Raw genomic sequence first — 25,898 nt, forward strand, 5'->3', positions numbered from 1 at the left:
CCTGCATTTCCCACATTCATAGGGAAAAAAATATAAAAAAAAAAAAAAGTATTAGAGTTTGTTCTTGTGTGGGCTGAACAGTCCAAGGCTCCAAGCAGGCACAGCCTTACAAACAGGGTTGCAAGCAGCCTCCCCGCACATCAAGCGCAGTGTGAGGCCTTCATGCACTTGACAGCTCAGTACCTGTGAGAGAACAGAGGTGATGCAGGGACTTCTGAACCCACAATGCATGAGGTATATGGAAATGTCTGTTCATGAAAGAACCACCAGCAGCTAAAGGGACCAGGCGGGGCATTCTCACAGCAACTGCTGGTGAAGGATTTCCCACACCATCTTCTTCCGGAAGAGAGGCATCTGGTGCTGCAAAGAATCCAAAGACATGACATACGTTACACGTTACCGAGCAGAACATCACAACCTTTAGAAATAATTGTGTAAATAAAGTAGGATGTCCATGGCTTTATGAAGATGACTTTTTATATGAAGACATAGAAAAGGTTTATGATTTTTACTATTTACGTATCATAAATATTTTATATGTTAAGGGAAATCAAAGTAGGGTATGGAATATAAAATAGGGTGCAACAACTTCATAACTAAATATGTACCAAAAAATGGAATATCAAATCGCAGCAAGGGAGGTAATTTCCTATGTATATGTATTTTCAAAACATTCTAAAATGAACACATTCTGCTTTTTTTATGAGAAAAACATTAATTTTATTTAAATACAGAAAAGAAATCCATATTTCTGTTTGGCCAAATGTTGCACATTGCCAACTTCTCTCCTGCAGACCTCACTGTTGGAACAGACTAACAATGCTGAGCTTCGCGCTCCAGGGACCTGGGGCACCCAGCTTGCCATGAAGAGCCAAACTTCTGATATCGGGCACCATCCAAGCTGGAGGGGCCAAAGCCCACCCAGTGCCACAGTTTGAACTTTGCCCTTGAATGTCCTGAGCAAAGAGGATGCTAGGAAGGGGGTGGAGTAAGTGACCATTTTGCAAGGTTTTATTGTAAGAAGGAGCTACACAAGCGGGAGCTGATGTGAAAGGCAGGCAGCCACTCTCTGGTCAGATGGCTGTGGGCCTTCATACTGCACACCCACACTGTGGGGGGGGGACCCCAACATTCAGCTCCTATAGCTGCAACTCCATTTAGAACCACCTGTTGGTAACTGGAACTTCTCCTCCTCCCTCTCCCCTGCTAATTCTCCCTCTTCCTCCACCCCATTGGGTAGAATAACATTTTTTTCTCTTTTGCTGCACCAAAAGCCCTTTTGTTTGCATTTGTGGTCGTGGGTGGCTGGAACCAGTAGGAGAGTTGTTAACCCAGTGACTAGCCCCTTTTAGCCCCTATGACTAGTAACATCATGTCATTGGGTTCAGAGGACAAATAACTCCTTATTATATAGAATGAGATGCTTTACTTAATATAACTACAGCTATATTATAACTATAACTGACACTCACTTTATGGGCCAATTTCCCCTGTAACTTAACTAGCTCTCTTTTTGACGAAGTCACTTCACAACCTTCAGGTACTCCTGGTGCTTCATTATAGTTAGATATACCAATTTACTATAGACTAGTGATTTTCGTACATGGAGGGGTCTAAAGTCTTCACACATGGATTTCTAAGCGATTCTAAATAGTTCAAAATAGAGTAAAAACTGCACATTTATTCTTAGTAAAACTTCTGAACTTAACCAGTAACAAGTGCTTTTCAGACTGCAAATGCATTAATTCAGCATGAGAGACCTCATGTTGCTCAAAAGTCAGGAATGGGGTTTAGTCCTACTACTCAATAAGTACAGTTAGGTAGACAACATCTATCAAAATGAGGTCTGTTAAAGGAAAAATATGTTTTAAAGGGTGTTGTTCTCAGTTGTAGAAAGGTTGGGCATTCACTATTACAAGCAAATTTTCAAGAGTTCCCAACATACTTGAATTTCCACTCAAATGCAGAGCCTTAGAGAACCAAAAATAACCAGAACAGAAAGGAAAAGCAGTATTCATAGTTACATCTTAGACTTTCAGCATAAGTTCTCACAGGACCTGATTTTCTCTTGTGGTTGCATATTCTGACATGACTCCACCTTTGGCTAAACAAATCAGTAACACTCAGGAACCAGTGGCCACTGGAGTTCAGAGATACAGAAATTGTCCCACTGGTCACCGAAGACAAAAGATAAACCTAAGAGCAGATAAGTGACTCCAGAATAAGACTCTGGCCAACATTTACAGCATAACAGGAGAAGCGCGAATACCATCATTAAGAGCTTAATGTATGCAGGGCACTGCTAACATGCTCTAAGTTCATCTTGTTTAGTAGCCAGTAAGTGGATGAGGTGGGGTCTTCACTCACCTGAGTAAATGTGATGGGTTTGTCCCTAGAGATATAATCTGCATATTTACAAGTAAACATTCCACAATCACTGCCATTCAACTGTTGAGGAATCTCCTAAAATTACAAAAAAAGAAGGAAAAGAGGGGTAAAATTTCATCAAATACAAGTTCCTCTAACTGTGGATAAAGTAAGGGTGTCCCTGGTGGCCTATCAGTGCTATCACAGCTATGGCCTGTGTTTGATCCCTAGTCAGAGAGCTGACCCACATGACGCAGCAGACCTCTCCCATCTCTCCCACTGCTCCCAGCAGCAGTGTATTTCAGTACACCTGCCTGTTCTGCTCCCCACTCTGTCTCTGGTGAATCCTCTTACCCCCACACATCTGGCCTACATCTTAGTTCTTCTATGCAACAAATGAATTTTTTTAAAATGATAAAAGTTGGGCCTCCCTGGTGGCGCAAGGGGTTAAACACCCGCACTATGAAGCAATCCACCGCCTCTGCAACACAAGTTCAATCCCCAGCCGGTCAGGGAGCAACCCATGGTGCATCAGACCTCTCCTGTCTCGCCCGCTGCTCCCCTCAGCAGTGTATTTCAGTCAGTCTGCCTGTTCTGTTCCCCACTCTGTCTCTGGTGAATCCTCTTACCCCCTGCATCTCTGGCCTGTACCCCAGCTCTTGTATGCATAAATAAATAAATAAATATTTAAAAAGAAAAAAGAAAAATGATAAAAATTAAGTCTGGTATTATACAAACACACACATATACACACACGAATGCAATGAGTCTTTATGCGGTATAAAAACCTGGACACTAGTGTATGTGACCTCATAGAAAATGCTTTTCAGTAGGAAAGAGAGAAGTAAATTAAATGTTCCAACTCTCAACTCAAAGAAGCCCAACTGAAAGAAGGTTTAGTACCAGTGTTAGAAAGAAACAGACCCAAAATGGAAACAATTGTGACAGGCCCCACCAAGATTTAATATCTAACCTAACTGAATTTTCAACCTCTCCCCAAAGTTAATTTTAAAACAATCTGGAGGGGCCTCCCCGGTGGCGCAGCGGTTGAGCGCTGGGTTGCGAAGCTGCCCACAGCCTCTGCAGCGCCGGTTCGATCCCCGGCTGCTCCCCGGCCACCGGAGGAGGGTCCCACATGGTGCGCAGACCTCTCCTGCCGCCCGCTGCTCCCCTCAGCAGTGTACTTTGGTCCTTCTGCCTGCTCTGCTCCCCGCTCTGGCTCTGGTGAATTCTCTCACCCTCCCGTGCTTCTGACTGTGCCCAGTGCTTGTATAAATAAAAACAACAACAACAACAACAAAAAACAAATAAATAAAATAAATCTTTAAAATAAATAAATAAATAAATAAATAAAACAATCTGGAGTTCCCAGGCCAGCATCAGGTGAGATAATGTGCAAAAGACCTCTCTACTTTCCCTTGGAAGCAGGGGACGACAGCTTAGCCTGAAATAATCTTTATTTTCTTTTGCTAATAACTTTGTCTCACCCTCTTTCTGACTATAAAACTTTCCATTTTATATAACCCATTGCAGAGCCTTTCTGCTTTCTAGAATGGGATGATTCCCTATTTCATGGACTGGAATAAAGCCATTTAAAACTCTAAATTTATTCAGACGAATTTTGTCTTTTTTTTTTAACACTAGAGACAGGAATTCTAGTCAGAATTATTTCAGAAACATTTACAAATTTTGAAGAGGGCTAAAAGTGGCTCTATAAGAAATATGTTTGCAATACAACGAATGTACTTCCATATTGCAGTTTAACTTCCCTTCCCTAGTCAGAAAAGCAAGTCGACAGTAGGAGGGGGGACTGCAGTCAGAAAATATTATATACAAGAATATATTTAGAGATAGCAGACAGACAGAGGGGGAGAGATCACATTTTTACAATTTATTATTATAAGTATTCTATTAGTCATTGTTGTTAATCTCTTACTATGCCTAATTTACAAATTAAACTTTATCACAGAAATATATATAGGGAAATACATAGTATATATAAGGTTCAGTACTGTCCATGGTTTTAGGTATCCACTGGGGATCTTGCAACATATCTCTTGTGGAGAAAGGGTACAGTACTGATTTGTATCCCCACAGCTGCCAGCAGGAAAAAGAAAAAAGTTTCCTGATAAGCTTTAAGCAATTAATATCTTGCCTTGATTTCTCAATTCTGGCTGGAGGCAAAAACAGAGCTTCCTGGAAGCGGCACTAAGGACATCAAAAGCCTAAGGCAGTGGATTCCAAACTGTTCTGAGTTAGGCTCACAGGTTCCCCCAGCACAAGATAATAACAGTCTGATTCCACTGCTAGAAAACATATGTGAACACACTGTGAAAGGTTTGCCTCCCCATGCCTCATACATCCCTCAAGCAGGCAAGAGAGCAAAGCCATCTGCATGGGCTTAAAGTCAGAATAGGCGCTATCCTGTTCTATTAAACAGTCACGTAGGAATCCAAAGCCTGTGGGTAAACCAACCTTTCACCCCGCCCCCCCCAACTTAGGAAATCAATACAGCTATACCTAGAAATGAAAGCGAAAAGCCTCCTCTCAAAAATAATTACATTTTTGGCATTAGTGAGTCAATGTTCATATTAATTCTACATATATATTTCTCTATAACAAGCTATATACATTGAACTCAAACTTGTTACTGTTGGAACAGATCTCAAAGCAAAATTTATTGGAATGTTTGGTTCAAATCTTCACTTTATCTAATAAACTTTTTGTCTAGCTATCACTGAGATTTTTATTTCAGTTGACACACACTAGATGGCAATTACTCAATTTTTATTCAAATAAATACGGAAGACTATTGTAACAAAGAAAAAGTTGCTTGAATGTGAATACCATGAGGTAGGTATCCCATGCTTTTCTCCCCGGCCCAGTATCTCTCATGGTAGAGAGAACTACAGACTCCAATATACAAAAGAGAACTGATTTTCTTTAGGATCCTAAGTATGGAACCCTTAAGACAAAACAAAATTCCCAGTTAAGTTTTGAACAAGAATTTTAAATTTTTATTAGCACCAAATAAGTAGCTGACTTGAAGTTATTGGGTTATTTTTCCCCCCTGATTTTCTGAGATATGCCAGCATCCAGTTAACATCTACAATTTAGATGAGATGTAAAGGCTAAGAGTCTGATTCCACTGCTAGAAAACATACGTGAGCACACTGTAAATGGTTTGCCCCCTCCCACTACCTCCCCTACTTGTTAACTGAATTTCTAAAGATTAAGAAATAGATCATTCATAAGGTACACACTTCAGGAGAATGCATGCCTTAAAATGTGAGTGAGTGAAGGGAGCAAGGAAGCCAGTCTAAATAATATGCCACTGTCAGTAAATGCAACCAAGTATTTCAAACGCAGATCACCACTTACATGTGGCTTCATGCTGTAGTGGGTCCACTCTAGAAGATTCAGATCAATATTTCTTTTGGTCTTACTTTCATCCTGTAAATACTGACTAAAAAAAAGAAAAAAAGAAAGGATATTTGGATGAATATCTGTAGATAGTGACCATTATGATTACAAAGAACTCTTTGATGTTTCAACAGATATGCTATTCTCAAATCTATCTCCATTTGCTTCTTTAAAATGTGATTGCCAGGCCTCCCTGGTGGTGCAAGGGATTAAGACGCAACCTATGAAGCTATCGCAGCCACTGCAGCACAAGTCTGATCCCTCGCTAGGGAGGTGACCCACATGGCGCAGCAGACCTCTCCTGACTCGCCCGATGCTTCCCTCAGCAGTATATTTCCATCAATCTGCCTGTTCTGCTCCCCACCCTGTCTCCGGGTGAGTCCTCTCACCCCCCACAACTTATTTACCAACTGGCATGTACCCCAGTTTTTGAATGCATAAATAAATAAATTTTTTAAAAAATAAATGAACAGGGCCTCCCTGGTGGCACAAGGGGTTAAGCACCGCACTATGAAGCAGTTCGCAGCCTCAGCAGCACAAGTTTGATCCCCGGCCGGCCAGGGAGGGACCCACATGGGGAAGCAGACCTTTCCTGTCTCACCCACTGCTCCCCTCAGCAGTGTATTTTAGTCAATCTGCCTGTTCTGTTCCCCATTCTGTCTCTGGTGGGTCCTCTAACTCCCCATATCTCTGGCCTATATACCAGCTCTTGTATGCATAAATAAATAAATCTTTTAAAAAAAGAGAGAGATAAAAGAGGACTCAGAATACACATTCTTTAAAAACAAATAAATAAATAAAATGTGATTGCCTTTGGTTTGCCTTTGGTTTTAATTTTTGAGATATCTGCTTATAAAAATTGTACATGGTTACTTTTAAAAATATGCAAAAGACTACATAATAACCATTCAGAAGTAATTATTATTAATGTTGTATATTATTCTAGTTCTCTACTCCATCCTTATACACACAATTTAAAAACACACAAAAGGACTTCACTTTAAAACTTGCTTTTCCCCACTTAAAAGATAAAAAGTAAAACAACTGGCCAAGACTCTCAAATACAAAAACAGGTATTGCCATGAAATACAAAAAAAGGCAGACTAAAGCGACATTAAGTACATGGGTGAATCCTGATGGGCTTCCTGGATTAGGAAAAAATACTATCAAAGATACCCAAGAGGGCCTCTCTGGTGGCACATCGGTTAAGTCTCAGTACTATGAAGCTACTGGCAGTTATAAGTTCGATCTCTGGCCAGAGAGTTAAACCACATGGCACAGCAGACCTCTCCTGTTTCACCTACTGCTCCCCTCAGCAGTGTATTTCAGTCAATCCACCTGTACTGTCCCCACTCTTTCTCTGGTGAATCCTCTCACTCCCACCCCCTGCACCTCTGGCCTGCACCCTAGCTCTTGAATGCATAAATAAATATTATCTTTAAAAAAAAAAGACCTGAAGAAATCAGAACATGAACCATACTTATTTTTCTAAGTATGACAATGACAGTGTAGTTATGTATGAGGATTTCTTTATTCTTCGCTTCCAGTGAACAGATGTTTAAAACAGACTTGTCTCCCTGATTTACTTCCTCACTGTAAGTTCGTGTCACCACATTTCATAGCCAATCAGTGGGCTATGTTTTTTTTTAAAGATTTTATTTATTTATACATATAAGAACTAGGGTGTAGGCCAGAGGTATAGGAGGTGAGAAGATTCACCAGATACAGAGTGGGGAGCAGAATAGGCAGATGCACTGAAATACTCTGCTGAGGGGAGCAGTGGGAGAGACAGGAGAGTCTGCTGCACCATGTGGGTCAATTCCCTGGCAGGGGATGGAACTCATGTTGCAGTGGCTGCCCATAGCTTGACAGTGCTTTGTCTTTAACCCCTGAGCCACCAGGGAGGCCCAAGTGGGCTATGTTTTAAAGGCAGTTTTCCAGCAATTACTATTTGAAACAGTTACCTACACATCACACACTTTAAAATTTACACTTTAAAAGTTCTATGAAATGAACTCACTATCAAGGAGAATATAGACACATGAGTGGGCTTAAGAATTTGGCAGAAGCAGCTCTCTTGCCCACCTGTGTCTATGCAGGTACCTCTTTTTCTTTCTCCTTTGCCTAACCTGCCCTTTTCAGGGGCAATTTTTTTTTTGCTCCCTTTGTGTCTATGCAGGTGTCCTTTTCTTCCCTTTCCCTTATATAATAAATTTGCCATTTTGGATATATTAAAAAAAATTTGGTGAAGTAATAGTAATAAATACTCCCCAGGCAAAGTCTGGATCCATTCCAAAGAAATCTGATTAAAATCATAGAGTTCCACTAAGATATATTTAAATCTGCAATGCATCACAAAGGTGCTTATAGTGATGCTACTAAACACAAATTCTCAGCATCAGATTTAGGCTTCCTTTTAGACAAAATGATGGATTCAAATTCAGTCCTAAGTGACTAGAAAGAACCTTCACTATATTATTCTGCCACCATCAGTGTCTTCTAGAATGATACACGGAATGATCAGCTAAGGCAATCTGAGGTAACAATGAAGTTTTTCAACCTTTACTTACAGGAGAAGTTCACAGATCCTGTGGCCCTTTTGTCCCATAGAATCCAGATATTTAAGACACTTTTTTCTTAGGTCTATCACCTATAATGGAAAAATATAACATCCAGAATAATCTTAGTCATAACAGTAGTGAGAATTTTATTTCTCAAAAGAAAAGCATCTTTTAAAAATCAATATGTGCCAATATGAATGAAATTCTAAGAACACACTTTTTACACATCACAGACACGAGCTTTGTTTCTATAAAATTATGTATTTCTATTCTGAAAGAAAGGCCTAGAAACTTATTTACCAAAACATTAGTCATCCTCAGAATGATGAATTTTTTTGCTTTTTTTATACATATACTTTCCTATAATAAAGCTGTACTATCTTGAAAACAAAACTAAATAAATAACCTATATATACTAAAATTTTCCTAGAAGCACTATAAGTAGAAGCTCTTCAGCTACAGGGAGTATCTTCTAGCTTTTGTAGTTGTTCAACTCAAGAACCATGAAGGGACTTGGCAGAGTATACCTTTAACATATACTAGACAGCACACTAGACATACACAAGACAATAAAGCACAGCCTTCATTATTTAAGAACATAGTCACAGTCTAAATTTCAACAATTAACCTTCTCAACTTACCACTAGGCTCCAATGTACCTTCCGATGAATAGGCACTAGAATTAGTTCCTGTTCAAAGAGATTGACCCCTTTGGTCCATCTTTTCACTGCTTGGTAACCCCCAGACTTTAATTTAGGATAGAAGAAAGTACTGAATGCATGAAGTGCTGGAAAGCCTTGTTTTTTATTTCTTTCCACTAGAAGATTCATGTAAAAATTAATGACCTGTAATAACAAGACATTGTATGTCAGAACTTTGCAAGTACATTATCTAAAATAAACTTCTCCCTACCTGAATTAGGATGAATTAAAGGTAAGCATTTTATTTAGGGAAGAAAAGATACTAAATGTGATGAAATAACTCTTTATGGCAGAAAGATGGAAAATAAAAATTGATCAGTGCAAAATGGGAGGGATAAGAAGGAATGAAATTATACTTTTGAGGTATCTGAGACGAGAGCCAAGAGAAGGAACTCAAAAAGAAAATCATCAACAATGAAAAGGGGTATATGAATTATATCACACAAAAAATATGTAGAAATACTAACTGGAAATATAAACATACATGGGTAAATTTTACATGTAAGTATACATAACTTATGCTTAAAAGCATTAACTAGAAATATGCCAAATCATTAAAATGTTAATTGATAATACCCTTGAATGATAATATTTTTCTTTCACTTTTGCTATACTTTCCATAACAAACATATTACATTCATAATGTAAAACAAAACACTTTGAAAAAGTTTTTAAAAAATGTGCTTTTATATCACTAGTTGGGGGTAGAGGCAGCTGCAAGAAGGAAGCAAAGGAAGAAAACAGGGACTGAGCAGTTGGGGAAGGACCAAATGAAAAATAGTCAAAGAACTACAAGTTAGCTTTAAATAAATATGTAAAGATGCAAGGAGACAGATTAGGCAAATTTTTAGTTAGCACTCAAAAGAAATAAATAAAAAGATGGTGGCTAATATACTCCCAATATTACTGAAAAGTTAAAATGGCTCCAATAAGAATTCATCTTTAAAAAAACATCACTTGGGCCTCCCCTGGTGGCGCAGCGGTTAAGCACTGGGCTGCGAGGCTGCCCGCAGCCTCTGCAGCACTGGTTCGTTCCCTGGCCGCCGGCGAGGGTCCCACAAAAAAAACAAAAAATCACTTGTTGCTTCCTTCCACACATCTGGTGCAATCACGGAAAACTAGTAAATCAAGTGATGAATGAAACAACACAAGGATGCATAAGAGGGAAACACTGCTAATTAAATGCAGCAAGCAATAAGAATTAACCCTCTACTTAAATGTTCTTTGTTTCAAATAATACTGGAAGCTAGGGCCTCCCTGGTGACGCAGTGGGTTGAGCACAACGCTGTGAAGCCGTCTGTAGCCTCTGCAGCGCCGGCCAGGGAGCAACCCACATGGCACGGCAGACCTCTCCTGTCTCGCCTGCTGCTCCCTTCAGCAGTGTTTTTAGTCCATCTGCCTGCTCTGCTCCCTGCTCTGTCTCTGGTGAATTCTCTCACCCTCCCGTGCCTCTGGCCTATACCCCAGCTCTTGTATAAATAAATCTTTAAAAAAAAAAATTTAAAAAAACAACCTGGAAGCTGCTGTCTGAAACCTTTATAATTGGGCAGAAATTCCTTGGTTAGAAAGGGAAGTGGCGAGGACCTAAGGGCAAGTTAATCAGCCATTTTCTCTGTTTGTAAGTAAAAACCAGCCATGTTAGCGGGGTCGGGCACACTTGGCTCATGATCTTGGCCAGGCAGGTTTGGTCTCAGCGGGTCATTTGGGATTCCAGGTCGGCAGAAAGGGAAGGATAAATTTAAGAATTTATCTCCCTCTTTTCTCCCTGAGTTGTACATTTCCTCATTCCCCTTCCCTTGTAAATAAACCTTTTGTTAACCTTTAAAAAAATTAAATAAATATCATGATAGTCAAGGATGGGATGAGGGTTAAAGAAAAAAAGACAGCTTACTTCATCATTGAGCCAGTGATAGTTCTTTAAGGTCTGGATATCTCCTCGGGTGATTCGCAATTTGAAAGCAGTACTTAGGATCTCATCCTGTGGGCCATGGCCTAAGGCATTACTGATTTCCTTTTCCATGTCCTGAATTAGAAAGCCCAGAAGTTGCTATTTTAATGTACAACAATTATCATATATGAAAAGTCTGAGACGGAAAAAGGTTTTTCATTTCTATAAATTTTTCTTGGGGAAAAACATATCAAAGACTACAAAACTGAAATACAATAAGGTTTAAATTAGGACTACAAAGCAGTCTTACTAATGGTTATAAAAATCTAGTCCAATCATTAATTCCAGAAATAATAATTTCATAATATTTAAAGTAGTCTCAATGATCCCACTGCCATTTATTGAGCTTTATTAAACAAACATGGTGCAGATGCTTGAAACACATAAATAATCCGTATTTATGGGAAAAGGATTATCACCATTTATGGAAGAGGTAAAGCTCAGATAATTTAAATTATATGCTTTCCAATCATATAATTAAAAGGCAGAACATGTACACATATAGAAGAGCAAAAATATAACCCTCCAAATTTTAAAAAGACAGAGCCAATATTTGAACCTACAAGTGTCTAAATTCTTAAGTATTTGCTCCTTTCACAATACTATAAAAGTATTTTTATACTTATTTATCTCCTAAACTTTTATTTAAAAACATCAAAATAACAAAATTAGGACACCTGAAGATGGAAGGAAACAGGCAGAAGCTAGAAAACCAGGCAGCAGTCTAGCCAGCTGAGTGCTCACTGATATGGCTCCATTATTCTAAAGAATTATGTGGCCAAATGCACATTTAAGACATAAACCGAAACTAGAAACCCAACAGAATTATTTTCATTCAAATATTTTTAATACTGCTATGACAACTGCACAAAATTTTGCTATGTTATGGCTTTTTCTCTTCATCCACATGCCCAACAGCAAATGTTCAAGAGCTAGTCAATGAATAGGACTGACTACTATCTACTAAAACAACACTGGAGGAGGCAAAATGAGAGCTTACATTTAGATTAAGAATTTTTATCTACTTTCATTTCCTTGTTTTCTATAAGTTCCTACTATTGTGAAATGCAATAATCATTGAAAGGGGACATTTTAGGAAACTTTTTTGAAAAAAACTGCAATGATCCCATTTCTAAAGCCTATACTATATAACCAAATATTTGAAGATTGTAAAAATTATTTACAAAGAACCCATTATTTCACGACCTGACAATTATGTCTACTCACACTTGCTGAACATAAAGTAATCTCATCCCTTCAGAGGTGACTAACAATCAATGTAACCATGATTAAACAGTCCTTGGGTCAAATTTCTTTGGTAGATTCATTCCGCACCTGGAGAAACTCCTCAAAACAAAATATTCAAGTCTTGAATAAATGATGTTATTTAAAAATATCCTTCAACACAAGAAATAATACCTCTGTCAGTTCAAGAAGATCATCCGTCCTTTTATCCCGCTCTTTGCCTGAGCAATGTCTTTCTTTTGTCTCCAGAACTGACATTTTCCTCCTTAGCAAGCCATTGCTCCCGCTGCCCAGGCGGAGTCGGGCTGATACTTCTTCAGACAGGTCCGGTTCTAGTCGGTGTCCCCTCCTCTATAAAGAAAGTTTGTTTTCTATTGACAGTTTGATACTTGAACATATAAATATATATAATTCATGAAATATAAAACAGTGCCATTATCTTGAAAGAAAAGAGAAGTCACAAACCCAAATTAGGAAAACTTGAGTGTATCTGCCTTTGCCCTGACTGCCAAGAGGGGACAAAAAATTGTTCAAGACCTAAGCCTCAAAGAACACGTTACAAACCATGAAACAGAATACTGGAGGTAGCAAGGAAAATAGTTCTAATTCTCTTAATCCAATTCAAAATAAAACAGTTAAAAGACATTTGAAAAATCAAGCAAAAAAATGATCTATAATCTCATCACTTAGAACAAATCACTGCTATTCTTATATTAAGGAAAGGTGTTCTACTTCATCTTTGTAAAAAGTAATTATGTATTATAGAAAAATGCACAAAACATTAATGCACCACCTAATTTTTGTAGAAATAATACCTTTGTATTCATGATTCATGTCCACAAATAGAATTGTGCCAGCATCTCGAGATCTTTCCTTATTATAAACCTATGTAACACTAAAACACTGAATTTAAATCATCTTGTAGGCAAGCTATTTTTTAAATTAGGAAATTTATTTAGAATTAGAGTTTTGACCTAGAGCAACACTAGTCTCAACTTGCCTAGCTAGTACTTTTATTTTTTTTTTCTTTTTTTTTTTTTAATTTTTTTTAATTTTTTTTTTTTTTATAGACGCATGCTTTATTTATTTGTTTGCTGGTTTGTTTGTTTGTTTTTTGTTTATACATGCACTGGGTACAGTCAGAAGCGCGGGAGGGTGAGAGAATTCACCAGAGCCAGAGCGGGGAGCAGAGCAGGCAGAAGGACCGAAGTACACTGCTGAGGGGAGCAGCGGGCGGCAGGAGAGGTCTGCGCGCCATGTGGGACCCTCCTCCGGTGGCCGGGGAGCAGCCGGGGATCGAACCGGCGCCTCCGAGGCCGCGGGCAGCTTCGCAACCCAGCGCTCAACCGTTGCGCCACCGGGGAGGCCCGCTAGTACTTTTAATTACCAGATTTAGTGGGCCCAGGAAAGCAAAAGGTACTGTCCTTCCCCACAGTCCCAGAAAGCAAAGGCTTCAGAGTCAGCTGGGCTAGGAGCAGGATGGAGTCTTATCCAAGTAACAAATATACCTCCAACTCTGTCCTTTCTCAAGTTTAGTTCCCTTCTTCTTCAGTTTTTGGTCGACAGTTGATGAATAATAATTAAATACAATTAAACACACAAGGAAATGGGGACCATTAGAAAATGGAAGTTCTAAGAATTATAACAAGACGATGACTTAACTTTTCTTATGAAGAAGTCTAATGGAAGAAAAGAAACTTGATCAAACTGACACTTAAAGCAGTCCCCTAAACTTTAGTATTTGTATGTATCTAAAATGTGAAATAATCTAAAACTTCAAGCCTGCACTGGAACACTTCTTATTCCAATACTGATTTAGAAAATACAAATTCCAATTAAGCAGAAGATTGTCAATATTTTCAAGTTGATCAGAAATCTTGACTGTAAAAATAAAGTTCTGAACATATATCTTTCCTAGAGATACATGGTTTAAAAAAAAATTCTCCAGGGCCTCCCAGGTGGCGCAAGGGGTTAAGCATCAGCCCTATGAAGCAATCCACAGTCTCTGCAGCATGAGTTTGATCCCTGGCCAGCCAGGGAGCAACCCACATGGCACAGCAGACCTCTCCTGACTCTCCCACTGCTTCCTTCAGCAGTGTATTTCAATCTGCCTGCCTGTTCTGTTCCCCACTCTGTCTCTCGTGAATCCTTTCACCCCCCCACCGCCCCCAACATCTCTGGACTGTACCCCAGCCCTTGTATGCATAAATAAATCTTAAAAAAAAAAAATTATCCAAAGGAAGTCAGGCAACACAGGTTAGGGCTGGGATGGCAACAAGCTGGTATCTCTTAAAAAGATGGCTACCAGAGAAAAATCCAGCAACTTAGCAGGAAGCCAAAGTTTGCATCTTCAATACTTGATGCTTTTTCTTTTTTTTTTAAAAGATTTATTTATTGGCCTCCCCGGTGGCGCAGCAGTTGAGCGCTGGGTTGCGAAGCTGCCCGCGGCCTCTGCGGCACCGGTTCGATCCCCGGCTGCTCCCCGGCCACCAGAGGAGGGTCCCACATGGCGCGCAGACCTCTCCTGCCACCCGCTGCTTCCCTCAGCAGTGTACTTCGGTCCTTCTGCCTGCTCTGCTCCCCGCTCTGGCTCTGGTGAATTCTCTCACCCTCCTGTGCTTCTGACTGTACCCAGTGCATGTATAAACCAAACAAACAAACAAACAAACAAATAAATAAATAAATAAGACATGCCTCTAGAAAATTAAAAAAAAAAAAAAGATCTATTTATTTATTTATTTATTTATTTATTTATTTATTTATTTATACAAGAGCTGGATACAGTCAGAAGCACGGGAGGGTGAGAGAATTCACCAGAGCCAGAGCGGGGAGCAGAGCAGGCAGAAGGACCGAAGTACACTGCTGAGGGGAGGAGCAGGCAGCAGGAGAGGTCTGCCCGCCATGTGGGACCCTCCTCCGGAGGCCGGGGAGCAGCCGGGTATCAAACCGGCACTGCAGAGGCTGCGGGCAGCTTTGCAACCCAGCGCTCAACCGCTGTGCCACCGGGGAGGCCCAATACTTGATGCTTTTTCAAAGGAAACAATAATTTAACTAAAATATATCATCTTATTTTTCATGGGCACCAAATATATAAAATTTAAATAGGGTTTCTACTTACACCTTCATTTTCAAGTCTGATTCCCACTGTCTTTTCTGTATCAGAAATTTTCCCCTTTGAACACCTGGGGGGTGAGGGGAGAATTGAGAGATTACAGATCAGATAATTTTAACCTGGTACATGTTATACTAATTTTATAAATAAGAATTAATAATTGGTAACCAAAATTGCCTTGAGTTTATATAGTTCTCTACACCATGAATCAAAAATTTTTCTGAAAATTTTTTATGCTTTGTAGGTCATTTTATGGTTTTTGTCACATCTTTTCAACTTCTATTGTAGTTTAAAAGCAGCCAGTGACAGTATATAAATAAATGAGCATGACTTTATTTACAAATAAAAACAATAATAGGCAGGTATGCTAGATTTGACTCATGGGACATATTTTATCAAACTCTGCCATAAACATGCTATGAGTTGCCTTTACTGCTCTTATACAAGAGACGCCTGGTCACTAGTGATGCCTATCACACCTCCACTCCCATATTTTTTTTATTAATGATTTATTTATGCATACAAGAGCTGGGGTACAGGCCAGAGGTTTGGGGGTGTGGGGGCAGGGAGAGGATTCACCAGAGACAGAGTGGGGAGCAGAACAGGCAGACTGACCAAAGTACACTGCTGAGAAAGCAGCGGGTGAGTCAGGAGAGGCCTGCTGCACCATGTGCGTCGCTCCCTAGCCGGCCGGGGATCCAACTTGTGCTGCAGTGGCTGCAGATCGCTTCATAGTGTGGTGCTTAACCTCTTGCGCCACCAGGGGAAACCCTCCACTCCCATTTAAATGGCACCTGCATGCCTGGTGGCACAGGGGTTAAAGTCTCAACACTATCAAGCTGTCTCCAGCCACTGCAGCATGAGTTCTATCCCCAGCCAGGAAACTGACCCACATGGTGCAGAAGACCTCTCCTGTCTTGCCTGATGCTCCCCTCAGCAGTGTATTTCAGTACATCTGCCTGTTCTGCTCCCCACTTTCTCTGGTGAAGCCTCTCACCACCCACACCTCTGGCTTATACCCCAGTTCTTGCATGCATGAATAAATAAATCTTTAAAAAAAAAAAAATCAAAAACAAAAGAAAACTTAGAATGAACTGAACCATATACCTCTTTTCACTTCTTACTGAGCACAGAGGTCCCCTTGTTTCAACAACTCTATCTGTGAGGATGGTAAAGAAAAAAAGCAAATGTTACCTTTATTAATTAATCATATAGCTACAATTTCAACTTACAGTCTGTAAATTATCAAAACATTTAATTGTTGAAATGTTAAATGAATTTCGAAAACACTAGCCTTCTTATAAATTAGTAACTTAAGAAACATATCTCTTTCTTTTTAAAATATCTTTAGCATAAATTGGCTCATATCTGCTTATTTGGTAAAGTCATTTAGTAGACAGTGTAGAAATATGAGGAAATTAACATAAGGAATATTAAGAAATTAATTGTAGGCTCACATACTATTTACTAGGAGTAATAATTAAGTTAGGAGTAATAATTAAGAGATATTTTATGAATCTCATCTTGAAATAGCTGCTGTACTAACCCACTTGTCAGCAATGTCCTAGGGCTTAAAATGTTTTAAGCTGTTTCATTATTGTAGTAGGTAGTACTTCAGTTTCATAATAATGAGTTAAAGTCTTGTACACCATGTTTCACTAATATGTCATTTCTTAATTTCATAACACATGAACTAAGGTCATATATTAAGATAGGGCTAAATCTTATTATTTGGGAACTCACATTGTTTTGGAACAAATTGAGTTGTTTTGACTCCATGACTTGGCTCGTCCCCCCAACCTTTGGTCTTTAGAGCGTCCATCTGACTTCTTTGAGAACTTAGAAACACAAAAAATGAAGAACATGATACAAAAGGAAAAAATCTACCATAAATACTCATATGTCTACCGATAAGCTTCTCCAAACAAGAATTACTGAAACATCAAATTACAAGAGAAAAGAAATAAAGCAGCACCCTCTGGGACTACAATAAAGAGTCTAATCCAGATTCTAACATTTCAGCCACATTACCCAACCTCCAGTTTCTCCATTTGTAAAACTGGATGCTCTCGATTACCAGCACCATCTTAACTAAAAAATCCTAGGTTAAAAATTGAAAATTTTCAAATGATATACTGAAAGAGAGCCTTAAATAACACATCTGCTTTTACATGAAAGCAAAATAGTTAAAGGATTTTGCCAAATGACAAAACCAAAAAAGAGAAAATATTGACATTCTGACTTAAGGAATTTTTTTTTTTTTTTTTTTTTTGGTGGGACCCTCGCCAGCGGCCGGGGAATGAACTGGCGCTGCAGAGGCTGCAGGCAGCCTCGCTGCCCAGCGCTCAACTGCTGCACCACCAGGGAAGGCCCAAGAAATTTTTTTTTTTATATTCACAACCAAAGTTAAAATTCCCAGGCAAATAATTCTTTGTTATTTTGCATTTAACAAGCTAGAGGATCTCATAACTTGCTCACCTTCAACTTATTGTATAAATGTCCAGGCTCTGCTCTGCATATTCTCACTCCACTTGTTAGAATTATCAAGTGGACCTCAATCCTGAACTCACATATTTTTTATCCCCTTTTTACAGGTGAGTGTATGGTTAGACATCAACTCTTTTTGCCACTTTCATATTTTGCTCAAAGCATTGGAGTATTGTATTTCATTAACAAGCGGTCTTATAAGGAAAACTTCTTATGACCCGGGGTTACTTTAATCTTATCTCCAAAGTAGAGGTTTTTTCCAAATAAAGTCAAAAAGTACCAAGATGTCTTAGGGATTATGTGTGTGCCAGAGAGAAAGGAGGGAGAGTGGAGGGAAAGGAGGAGGAAGGAGAAGAAAGAGGAAAGGAGGGGGAAAGAAAGAAAAAGTCAGAGATTGTGGGAAATCTCTGTGTTGGGAAAGTTGGGGGGAAAAAAACTCTCTGCCCTCTGGGAGCCCTGCTTCAGTCGGCGACTCTACTTTTTTTTTTTTAATATTTTATTTTATATAATTCTTACATCATTTTTCTTTTTTTTTTAAAGATTTATTTATTCATTTGTACAAGCACAGGGTACAGTCAGAAGCACGGAAGGGTGAGAGAATTCACCAGAGCCAGAGCGGAGAGCAGAACAGGCAGAGTGATGAAGTACACTGCTGAGGGGAGCAGCGGGCGGCAGGAGAGGTCTGCGCACCATGTGGGACCCTCGCCCAGGGGCCGGGGATCGAACCGGTGCTGCAGAGGCTGTGGGCAGCTTCACAGGCCAGCGCTCAACCACTGCGCCACCAGGGGAGGCCCTACATCATTTTTCATCTTTGCACAATGTATGCATTTTCATTATGGTTATATTTCCCATACAATTGCACCCCCCCCTTATTTTGACTCTAGTCCTTCCTCTCCCTGCCCCACTCCCCCCCACCATAGTGTGTCTTTGGTTTATAGTTGCTTGTTGATTTTGATTTTTACTTTGTATTGATTAGTCTTTTTCCTGGTCCCTTATTTAAGTTTTCTAAATTCCTGCTATGAATGAGACCATCTGGTATTTTTCTTTTTCTTTCTGACTTATTTCACTGAGCATGATCCTCTCTAGCTCCATCCATCCATGTTGCTGTAAACTGCACGTATTTATCTTTTTTGATTGCTGAGTAATATTCCACTGTGTATATATACCACATCTTCTTGAGTCATCTATTTTTGGGCATTTGGGTTGTTTCCATAGCTTAGTTATTTTAAACAGTGCTGCTATAAACATAGGCGTGCAGGTGCCCTTTGGAGTTCATGTTTCTGTGCCATTTGGGTAAATACCTAGGAGTGGAATTGCTGGATCATATGGAAGCTCTATGTTTAGTAGGTCAAGAAATCTCCACACAGCTCTCCATAGTGGTTGGACCAGTTTACACTCCCACCAGCAGTGCAGGAGAGTTCCTTTTTCTCCACAACCTCGCCAACATTTGTTGTTGCTAGTTTTTTTAATATGTGCCATTCTCACTGGTATAAGATGGTATCTCATTGTAGTCTACTTTTCATATCAGAGTTTCAAGAGTTTACCTGAACATAGGACTGGACTCTAAAGCTAGGAGAAAATTCTATTTTATAAAAGCAATGTTCTATTTAATCCACTAACAAATACAAAGTTTATGCAAATTGCAGGGCTAGTTCTCTCGATGTAAATCTCTTTTTCCACAAAACCCATTTCCCGGGCCTCCCCCATGGCGCAGCAGTTGAGCGCTGGGTTGCAAGGCTGCCCACAGCCTCTGCAGTGCCGTTCGATCCCTGGCTGCTCCCCGGCCACCTGGATGAGGGTCCCGCATGGCGCGCAGACCTCTCCTGCCGCCCGCTGCTCCCCTCAGCAGTGTGCTTCGGTCCTTCTGCCTGCTCTGCTCCCTGCTCTGGCTCTGGTGAGTTCTCTCACCCTCCCGCGCTTCTGACTGTACCCAGTGCTTGTATAAATCAATCAATCAATCAATCAATCTTTAAAAAAAACAAAAAACAAAAAAACCATTTCCCCAAATCTCCTCTCCAAAAATAAGAAAAAAGCTGTCTGCAAATCACTTCACATTTCTTATTACTCATTTTTACCTGTGATGAGTTGAAGTTATAGGTGGAACAGCGTTTCCATGGCCATTTTCTTTAAGTCGCTCTAACAACTTTCGGTACTTCTCTCTTTCCTCTTTTTGAACACCCTAAATAAAAGAAAGCATGTTAGATAACTACTAGCACACTAAATCTATAATTAAACCATAAACAGACTGAGAGGCCAAACGCAGCCCACAGATGTGTTTTGTTCCTCAGCACAGTGTTTTTAATTTTTCTTTGAATTACCAACTTTATAAATTTGAAAAGAAAAATCAAAAATCTGGCCTCTTGAAAAACTGAATCAACAATATAGAACAATATAGTCAATTACTTTTAGATGGGTCATTTACCCTAGAGCCCATTTCACTCAATTACATTTTCTACTGTACCATGATGGTATCTAGGTTTTTGATAGAGGAACTGAGTTAATCCCAAAATACAGCAGGAACAACCCAATTCATAGTCAATATTCAGTTTCCAAAATGGAAATGGTCTATCAAAGTCACCAGTGACCTTCTATGGTTCGATCCAATAGACACTTTTTCAGTTTATGTTACTTGATTTCTACCTTCAGCATTTCACCCTGCTGACCTGGCCTGCCTTCTTGGATATTACACTCTCCTAATTTCGTATCTTCTCACTGCAGATTATTTCTTCTTCTGCCTGCCCTTAAATGCCAAAGGTTCTGCACAGTATCTTCTCCCACTATATTCTCTCCCTGGGTAGTCTCTTTAGTTCTTTTGATTTATGTCACACCAATATGTATAAATTCAGAAATGTGTCTCTAACCCTGCCTTCTTCTCAAAACTCTCATCACCTATATCCAAAAGTCTATGGGACAGGTCTTCTTGCGTGTTTCACAGGCACTTTAAATAATGTCCAAAACTGATGTCATCATCTTTCCCCTAAAACACCTAGGTCAGTGACACATATTTATCCACGACTGAAATTTGGGATTCAGGCTCTTCCTTCTAATTTTATATAACACATAACCATTGAACATGACCTTGCTAATGTTATTTTCTAATATTTCTAGAATATATCCTGTATTTACCTAATATATATTACTCAGTTCCCCTCTAATTTCCTATCTAATAGATATAACAGCCTACTTTAATACCTCTCTTTAAAACCCTTCCTTGGGCTGTGGGTCAATCCTCCCTTCAGCCTATCTCTATTGGTTGATTTTTAACTATTTATGTATAATTTCCTAGAGGACAAGGACCACATTTGTCCTTGATGTAAATTGCTGGCAACTAGCACAGCACCAGGGACCCAAATAAATATTTCTGACCCAACTAAGTGGTTCAGAAAACCATCTAGCAAATTGCAATAGGTGGTGGTCCTAGGGAATACCAGATACAAGAATAATTCTAAATTCTCCTGGAATAAGTGAAGACTTCAAGAGGGAAGTAAAGAAAAGATTGTTGATGAAGATATCATGCTGCATGCCCTGAAAAGGGAAGGAAAAGCAGACATTTACCTCCCTTACATAATCACAATTATTAGTTTGTAAAAGAAACAAGTTAATGTAATTCAGGTGCCCAAAAGGAGAGTCTATAATCTTACCTTTTCCTAACATTATTCCTTTTTCTTTCTTATAGCAAAAATAACTATGTATGAATGTTGCCTAAATTATAAATGTGTAGAGAGTATCTCTAGAAGGATATGTACAAGTATCTGAGGTTACTTGTTAAGTCAAAAAGGGGGTGGGAGCAGGGTACAAAGGGAGACTGGGCAATTTATAATCACCATTCTCCCTCTGGTACCTTCCAAATTCTTTATCATACTACCTATATTATTTATTCCCAAAAATTTATAAAATATTTTTAAAAAAGAGATCAGGCAAAAAGGGCTTACCTCCTCCACAGTACAGTGGGGACGTCTCAGGCCCTTGCCATTCTCTTCAGAAATCATTTCTGTTACAACCTGTTCCTGAGGTTTCCACATTAAGGAACTCTCTGGATTGCCTCTGTTATGTCGACGGCCACCTGGTCTTCTACTATAGCCTTCTGAGTTCAAAGTAAAACTAAGAGAATAAAGAAAGGAAAAAAAAAAAGATTATCACCAAATTGCTTAAATTGCTGGAATTTAAGCTCCCAGATCATCTTGCGTTTATGCTGTTCTATATTAAGCTTACACTTGGCAAATCAGACAAATAGCATTTATAAAGTTAGATCTAACTCGATAGCAGAGTGTATCCCAGCATTCCACTATGGAATGTCTGTTTCCAGTCACCAGGGCTGTGACAATAAAGTATCTGCTTTCTTCCACATGCCCAATTTTCCAAACCTTTCTGGACTGAGCTCTGCATTACACATGTCCTCCTCTAATACTGCACTTCTTTAATCACCTGTCACAACTGGATTTAACTATTGGTGTGTATTTTATGTTCCTATCACATATTATTTAAATTCCACGGAGACAGATAGTATGCCCTTTTATCACTGTCATCTTAGGTGCAGGATCTAAGTCAAAAGCACTCAATAAATACCTGCTAGATGCTAAGTTAACAAATGCTAGAAATGAAAGCCATGAAGCTCCCACCCAGTCATTGTTGCTGGTGACAAGAGTCTCCCTCTCCTGCCTCTATTAACAGTGGGAAAAATTGATATTATACCCTTTCTTGATGTGATGTGTTAAAAAGGATACAACACTCACATAGAATTTTTACCCAAAAAAATGCATTATATAGAACAAATATGAGTGATATCTAATAAAATTAAAGAATATTCTACAAAAGAAATGATTATACTGGGTCCTCCCTGGTGGCGCAAGGGGTTAAGTACAGCACTGTGAAGCTATCAGCAACCTCTGTAGCACGAGTTCGATCCTCAGCCGGCAAGGGAGCTACCCACATGGAGCAGCAGACCTCTCCTGTCTTGCCCGCTGCTCCCCTCAGCAGGGTATTTCAGTCAATCTGCCTGTTCTGTTTCCCACTCTGTCTTTGGTGAATTCTCTCACCCCCTGCACCTCTGGCCTGTACCCCAGTTCTTGTATGCATAAATAAATAAATCTTTAAAAAAAAAACACTTATACTCATTAAAAATACCCATGCCATTAAAGACAAAAAAAAGGAGAAAGGTTTAGGAGTTGTTTTGATTAAAGGAGATCAGAGACATGAAAATTAAATATACATGATCCTGCACTAAATCCTGGACCAGAAAAAAGTAATCTCTATAATGGAGAAATTCAAATAAGATTATATAATAGTATTATATCAATGTTAAATTTTCTGATTTTGGAAATCTAGGATTATGTAACTAAACATTCTCATTCTTAAGAAATAAACACACTCAAGCACTAATATTAAAGGGACTTGAGTCTAAGGCTTCTTCTCAAATGTTTACAAAAAATATTGTGTATAAATGACAGATTAAGGTATATTGGCAAAATGTTAACTGGTGAATCTGAGTCAAATATATTCACCTACAGAATTCCAAAATACATGAAGCAAAAACTGACATAACTAGAGCAACAAACAAATTCACAATTACAGCAGAAAATAACAACAGTCCTCTCTTATCAACCAGTAAAAATATAAACAGAAAATCTGTAACTCTATAAAACATTATTGCAACTTGACCTGACATTTACAGAGCACTCCACTAAACAACAACAGAATATTTATCTTTTTCAAGGACACATTTAACATCACCCAGATAGACCATATTCCAGGCTATAAAACAAATATTAACAAATTCAAAAGAAATGAAGTAAGTATGTTCTCTGACCACATGGGATTAAACTAGAAATCAACAACAGAATGATATCTGGAAAGTCCCAAGTTTTTGAAAATTAACAATTATTTATACACTTTTAAATAATCACAGGTTAAAAGAGGAAGCAAAACAGAAATTAGAAAACATCTTAAATTGAATTAAAAGTAAAACCAACATTACAAAATGTGTGGGCTGCTGCTAAAGCAATGTTTATAGGGTCATTTCATAGCATTAAATGCTTGGAGAATAAGTTCACGCCTATAAATATGTAAGAATTATCACTCAAGAACATCTCTTATATAACCACAAAACAATCATCAAATTTAAGAATTTTACTGATGATACAATATGTAACACATTGCCCATATTCATATTCCTCTAATGGTATTAAAAATATCCTTCATGGCAATTTTTTTCTTATCTAGAATCCAATACAGGAGCTCATGGTGCATTTAGTTGTCATGTATCTTCATTCTCTGCACTCTAAAAGTTTTTCAGTCTTCATCTTTATTTATTTTTAGATTTCATTTATTTATTTTTGTGTAGAAGAAATGGGGTATAGGCCAGAGCTGTGGGGTGATGAGAGGATTCACCAGAGACAGAGTAAGGAGCAGAACAGACAGATTTGGGGGCCTCCCTGGTGGCGCAAGAGGTTAAGTTGCAGCAGTAACAAGCTATCAGCAGCCACTGCAGCACAAGTTCCAACCCCTGCCAAGGAGCTAACCCACATGGCACAGCAGACCTCTCTTGCCTTGCCCGCTGCTCCCCTCAGTAGTGTATTTCAGTAGATCTGCCTATTCTGCCCCTATTCTGTCTCTGGTGAATTCTGTCACCCACCCCACCCCGCACCTCTGGTCTACACCCCAGTTTTTGTATACACAGATAAATAAAAATAACTTATTTTTTAAAAAAAGTATTTTTCCCTTTGTAACTAAATAAGGAATTCTGGCAAGATGTTTTGAGTTTACATAAATATCTCATACCTTATCAAACTTTTACTTAGGAGTGTCAGTTCAATTGATGATTCCTATTCATATCAGTTATTACTATGGTAGTTATTAAATGATGATTTTCTAAATTGATATTAGTTGGCATTCATCATAAAGATCTCTCCCGCCCCACAAGATATAGCTAATTACTAGTCTCTTTATTCCTATTTTCATTCATTTTGATGCTTAAATTGTCTCCAATTTGCTAAGTAAAAGCCCCTCAAACTTCTTCCTGTCTCTTGCTGGCATATCTCCAGTTTTTGAGCACTTCTTTAGTTTCTTGTACAAGATGTTCCAAATTCATTTTGTACTTTCTCTCAGCTACAAGCAGCCCATTGTCTAACTCCAGAGAGCTCTAGTTTTTAGTTTGTGTGTGATTCTTAAATGAGTATATAGCTAAAGATTACCAAGTAAGGGGGGTAAAAATGAGAAGAAAAAAAGTAAAGGTTACCAAGTATTTGAATAAAGATTCTATATAAAACATAAGACAAAAGTAAGTCAAGGTGGGAGAAATATTCAGAGGAAACAGAGAACGCAGGGAGAAGAAAACTTAAAATAACTAACAATTTTTAGAGATAAGATACTGCATCCTTAAATTAGATGCTTGGAGAAAGAAAGAAACATGGCATGTAGGGAAGGGAGAATGCTTACAACTTAAAAACTAATAGCCAAAAAAGTTAAAAATCAATAAAAGATTCTTTAAAGGGCAAGGAGAAGGATATATAGGAATATTAGATAATTCCAGAAGCTCTAACATCTAAGCAATAGGAATCCTAGAAAGTGAGAATATGAAAAGAAGAAAATTACCTATAAGATAATAACATTTCATAGAAATGATAAATGTGTTCAGTGTATAAAAATTCATCGGGCTACACACATGATTTCTGCACTTTTCTACGTACATATTGTACTTCAAAGAAAATGGTTAGAAGTAAACAATTCTTTTGTAAAGGTTTTTAAAAATCAGATGCTATAGTCATATAATAATGATAGAAAAAGTAACATACACCTGAATTTAAGTCTCTCACTAGCTGTACAGTATTTGGCAAGTCACTAACCTCAGAGTACTTACTTAACAAAATTATATAATAGAATAAAAATGAAAATGCCTCGCAAGAGAGAGCATCTAATGGTGCAAAGTTTCCATTTACAGACCAGCAGAATTTAACACTTACCCAAAGGAAGGCAGAACTCTGCGAGGCTGATCTCGGGTTACTGTCACTCTGATCTTTGGATAGTCACTTATTCCATTAGGAGATTTATTACCTATT

General features: G+C 38.7%; 1 protein-coding gene across 2 annotated transcripts in view; it reads right to left on the reverse strand.

The window, feature by feature from the left end:
- Nucleotides 1-297: 297 nt before the first annotated feature.
- Nucleotides 298-25,898, reverse strand: part of SENP2 (SUMO specific peptidase 2) — a gene marked incomplete at its 3' end in the record, with an annotated part of 35,416 nt that continues 9,815 nt past the window's right edge. For both annotated transcript variants that reach the window (XM_084232350.1, XM_084232351.1), the window contains exons 5-17: nt 25,803-25,893; nt 21,777-21,945; nt 19,920-20,023; nt 17,101-17,195; nt 16,465-16,516; nt 15,364-15,427; nt 12,420-12,596; nt 10,944-11,075; nt 8,993-9,196; nt 8,361-8,440; nt 5,749-5,833; nt 2,368-2,463; nt 298-360 (exon numbers count right to left, since the gene is read on the reverse strand). In XM_084232350.1, the coding sequence (XP_084088476.1) occupies nt 298-360; nt 2,368-2,463; nt 5,749-5,833; nt 8,361-8,440; nt 8,993-9,196; nt 10,944-11,075; nt 12,420-12,596; nt 15,364-15,427; nt 16,465-16,516; nt 17,101-17,195; nt 19,920-20,023; nt 21,777-21,945; nt 25,803-25,893 (1,412 nt within the window). The remainder of the gene's footprint in view (nt 361-2,367; nt 2,464-5,748; nt 5,834-8,360; nt 8,441-8,992; nt 9,197-10,943; nt 11,076-12,419; nt 12,597-15,363; nt 15,428-16,464; nt 16,517-17,100; nt 17,196-19,919; nt 20,024-21,776; nt 21,946-25,802; nt 25,894-25,898) is intronic.

This window comes from Talpa europaea (genome assembly GCF_964194135.1).
Source record: "Talpa europaea genome assembly, chromosome: 4".
Lineage (NCBI taxonomy): Eukaryota > Metazoa > Chordata > Mammalia > Eulipotyphla > Talpidae > Talpa > Talpa europaea.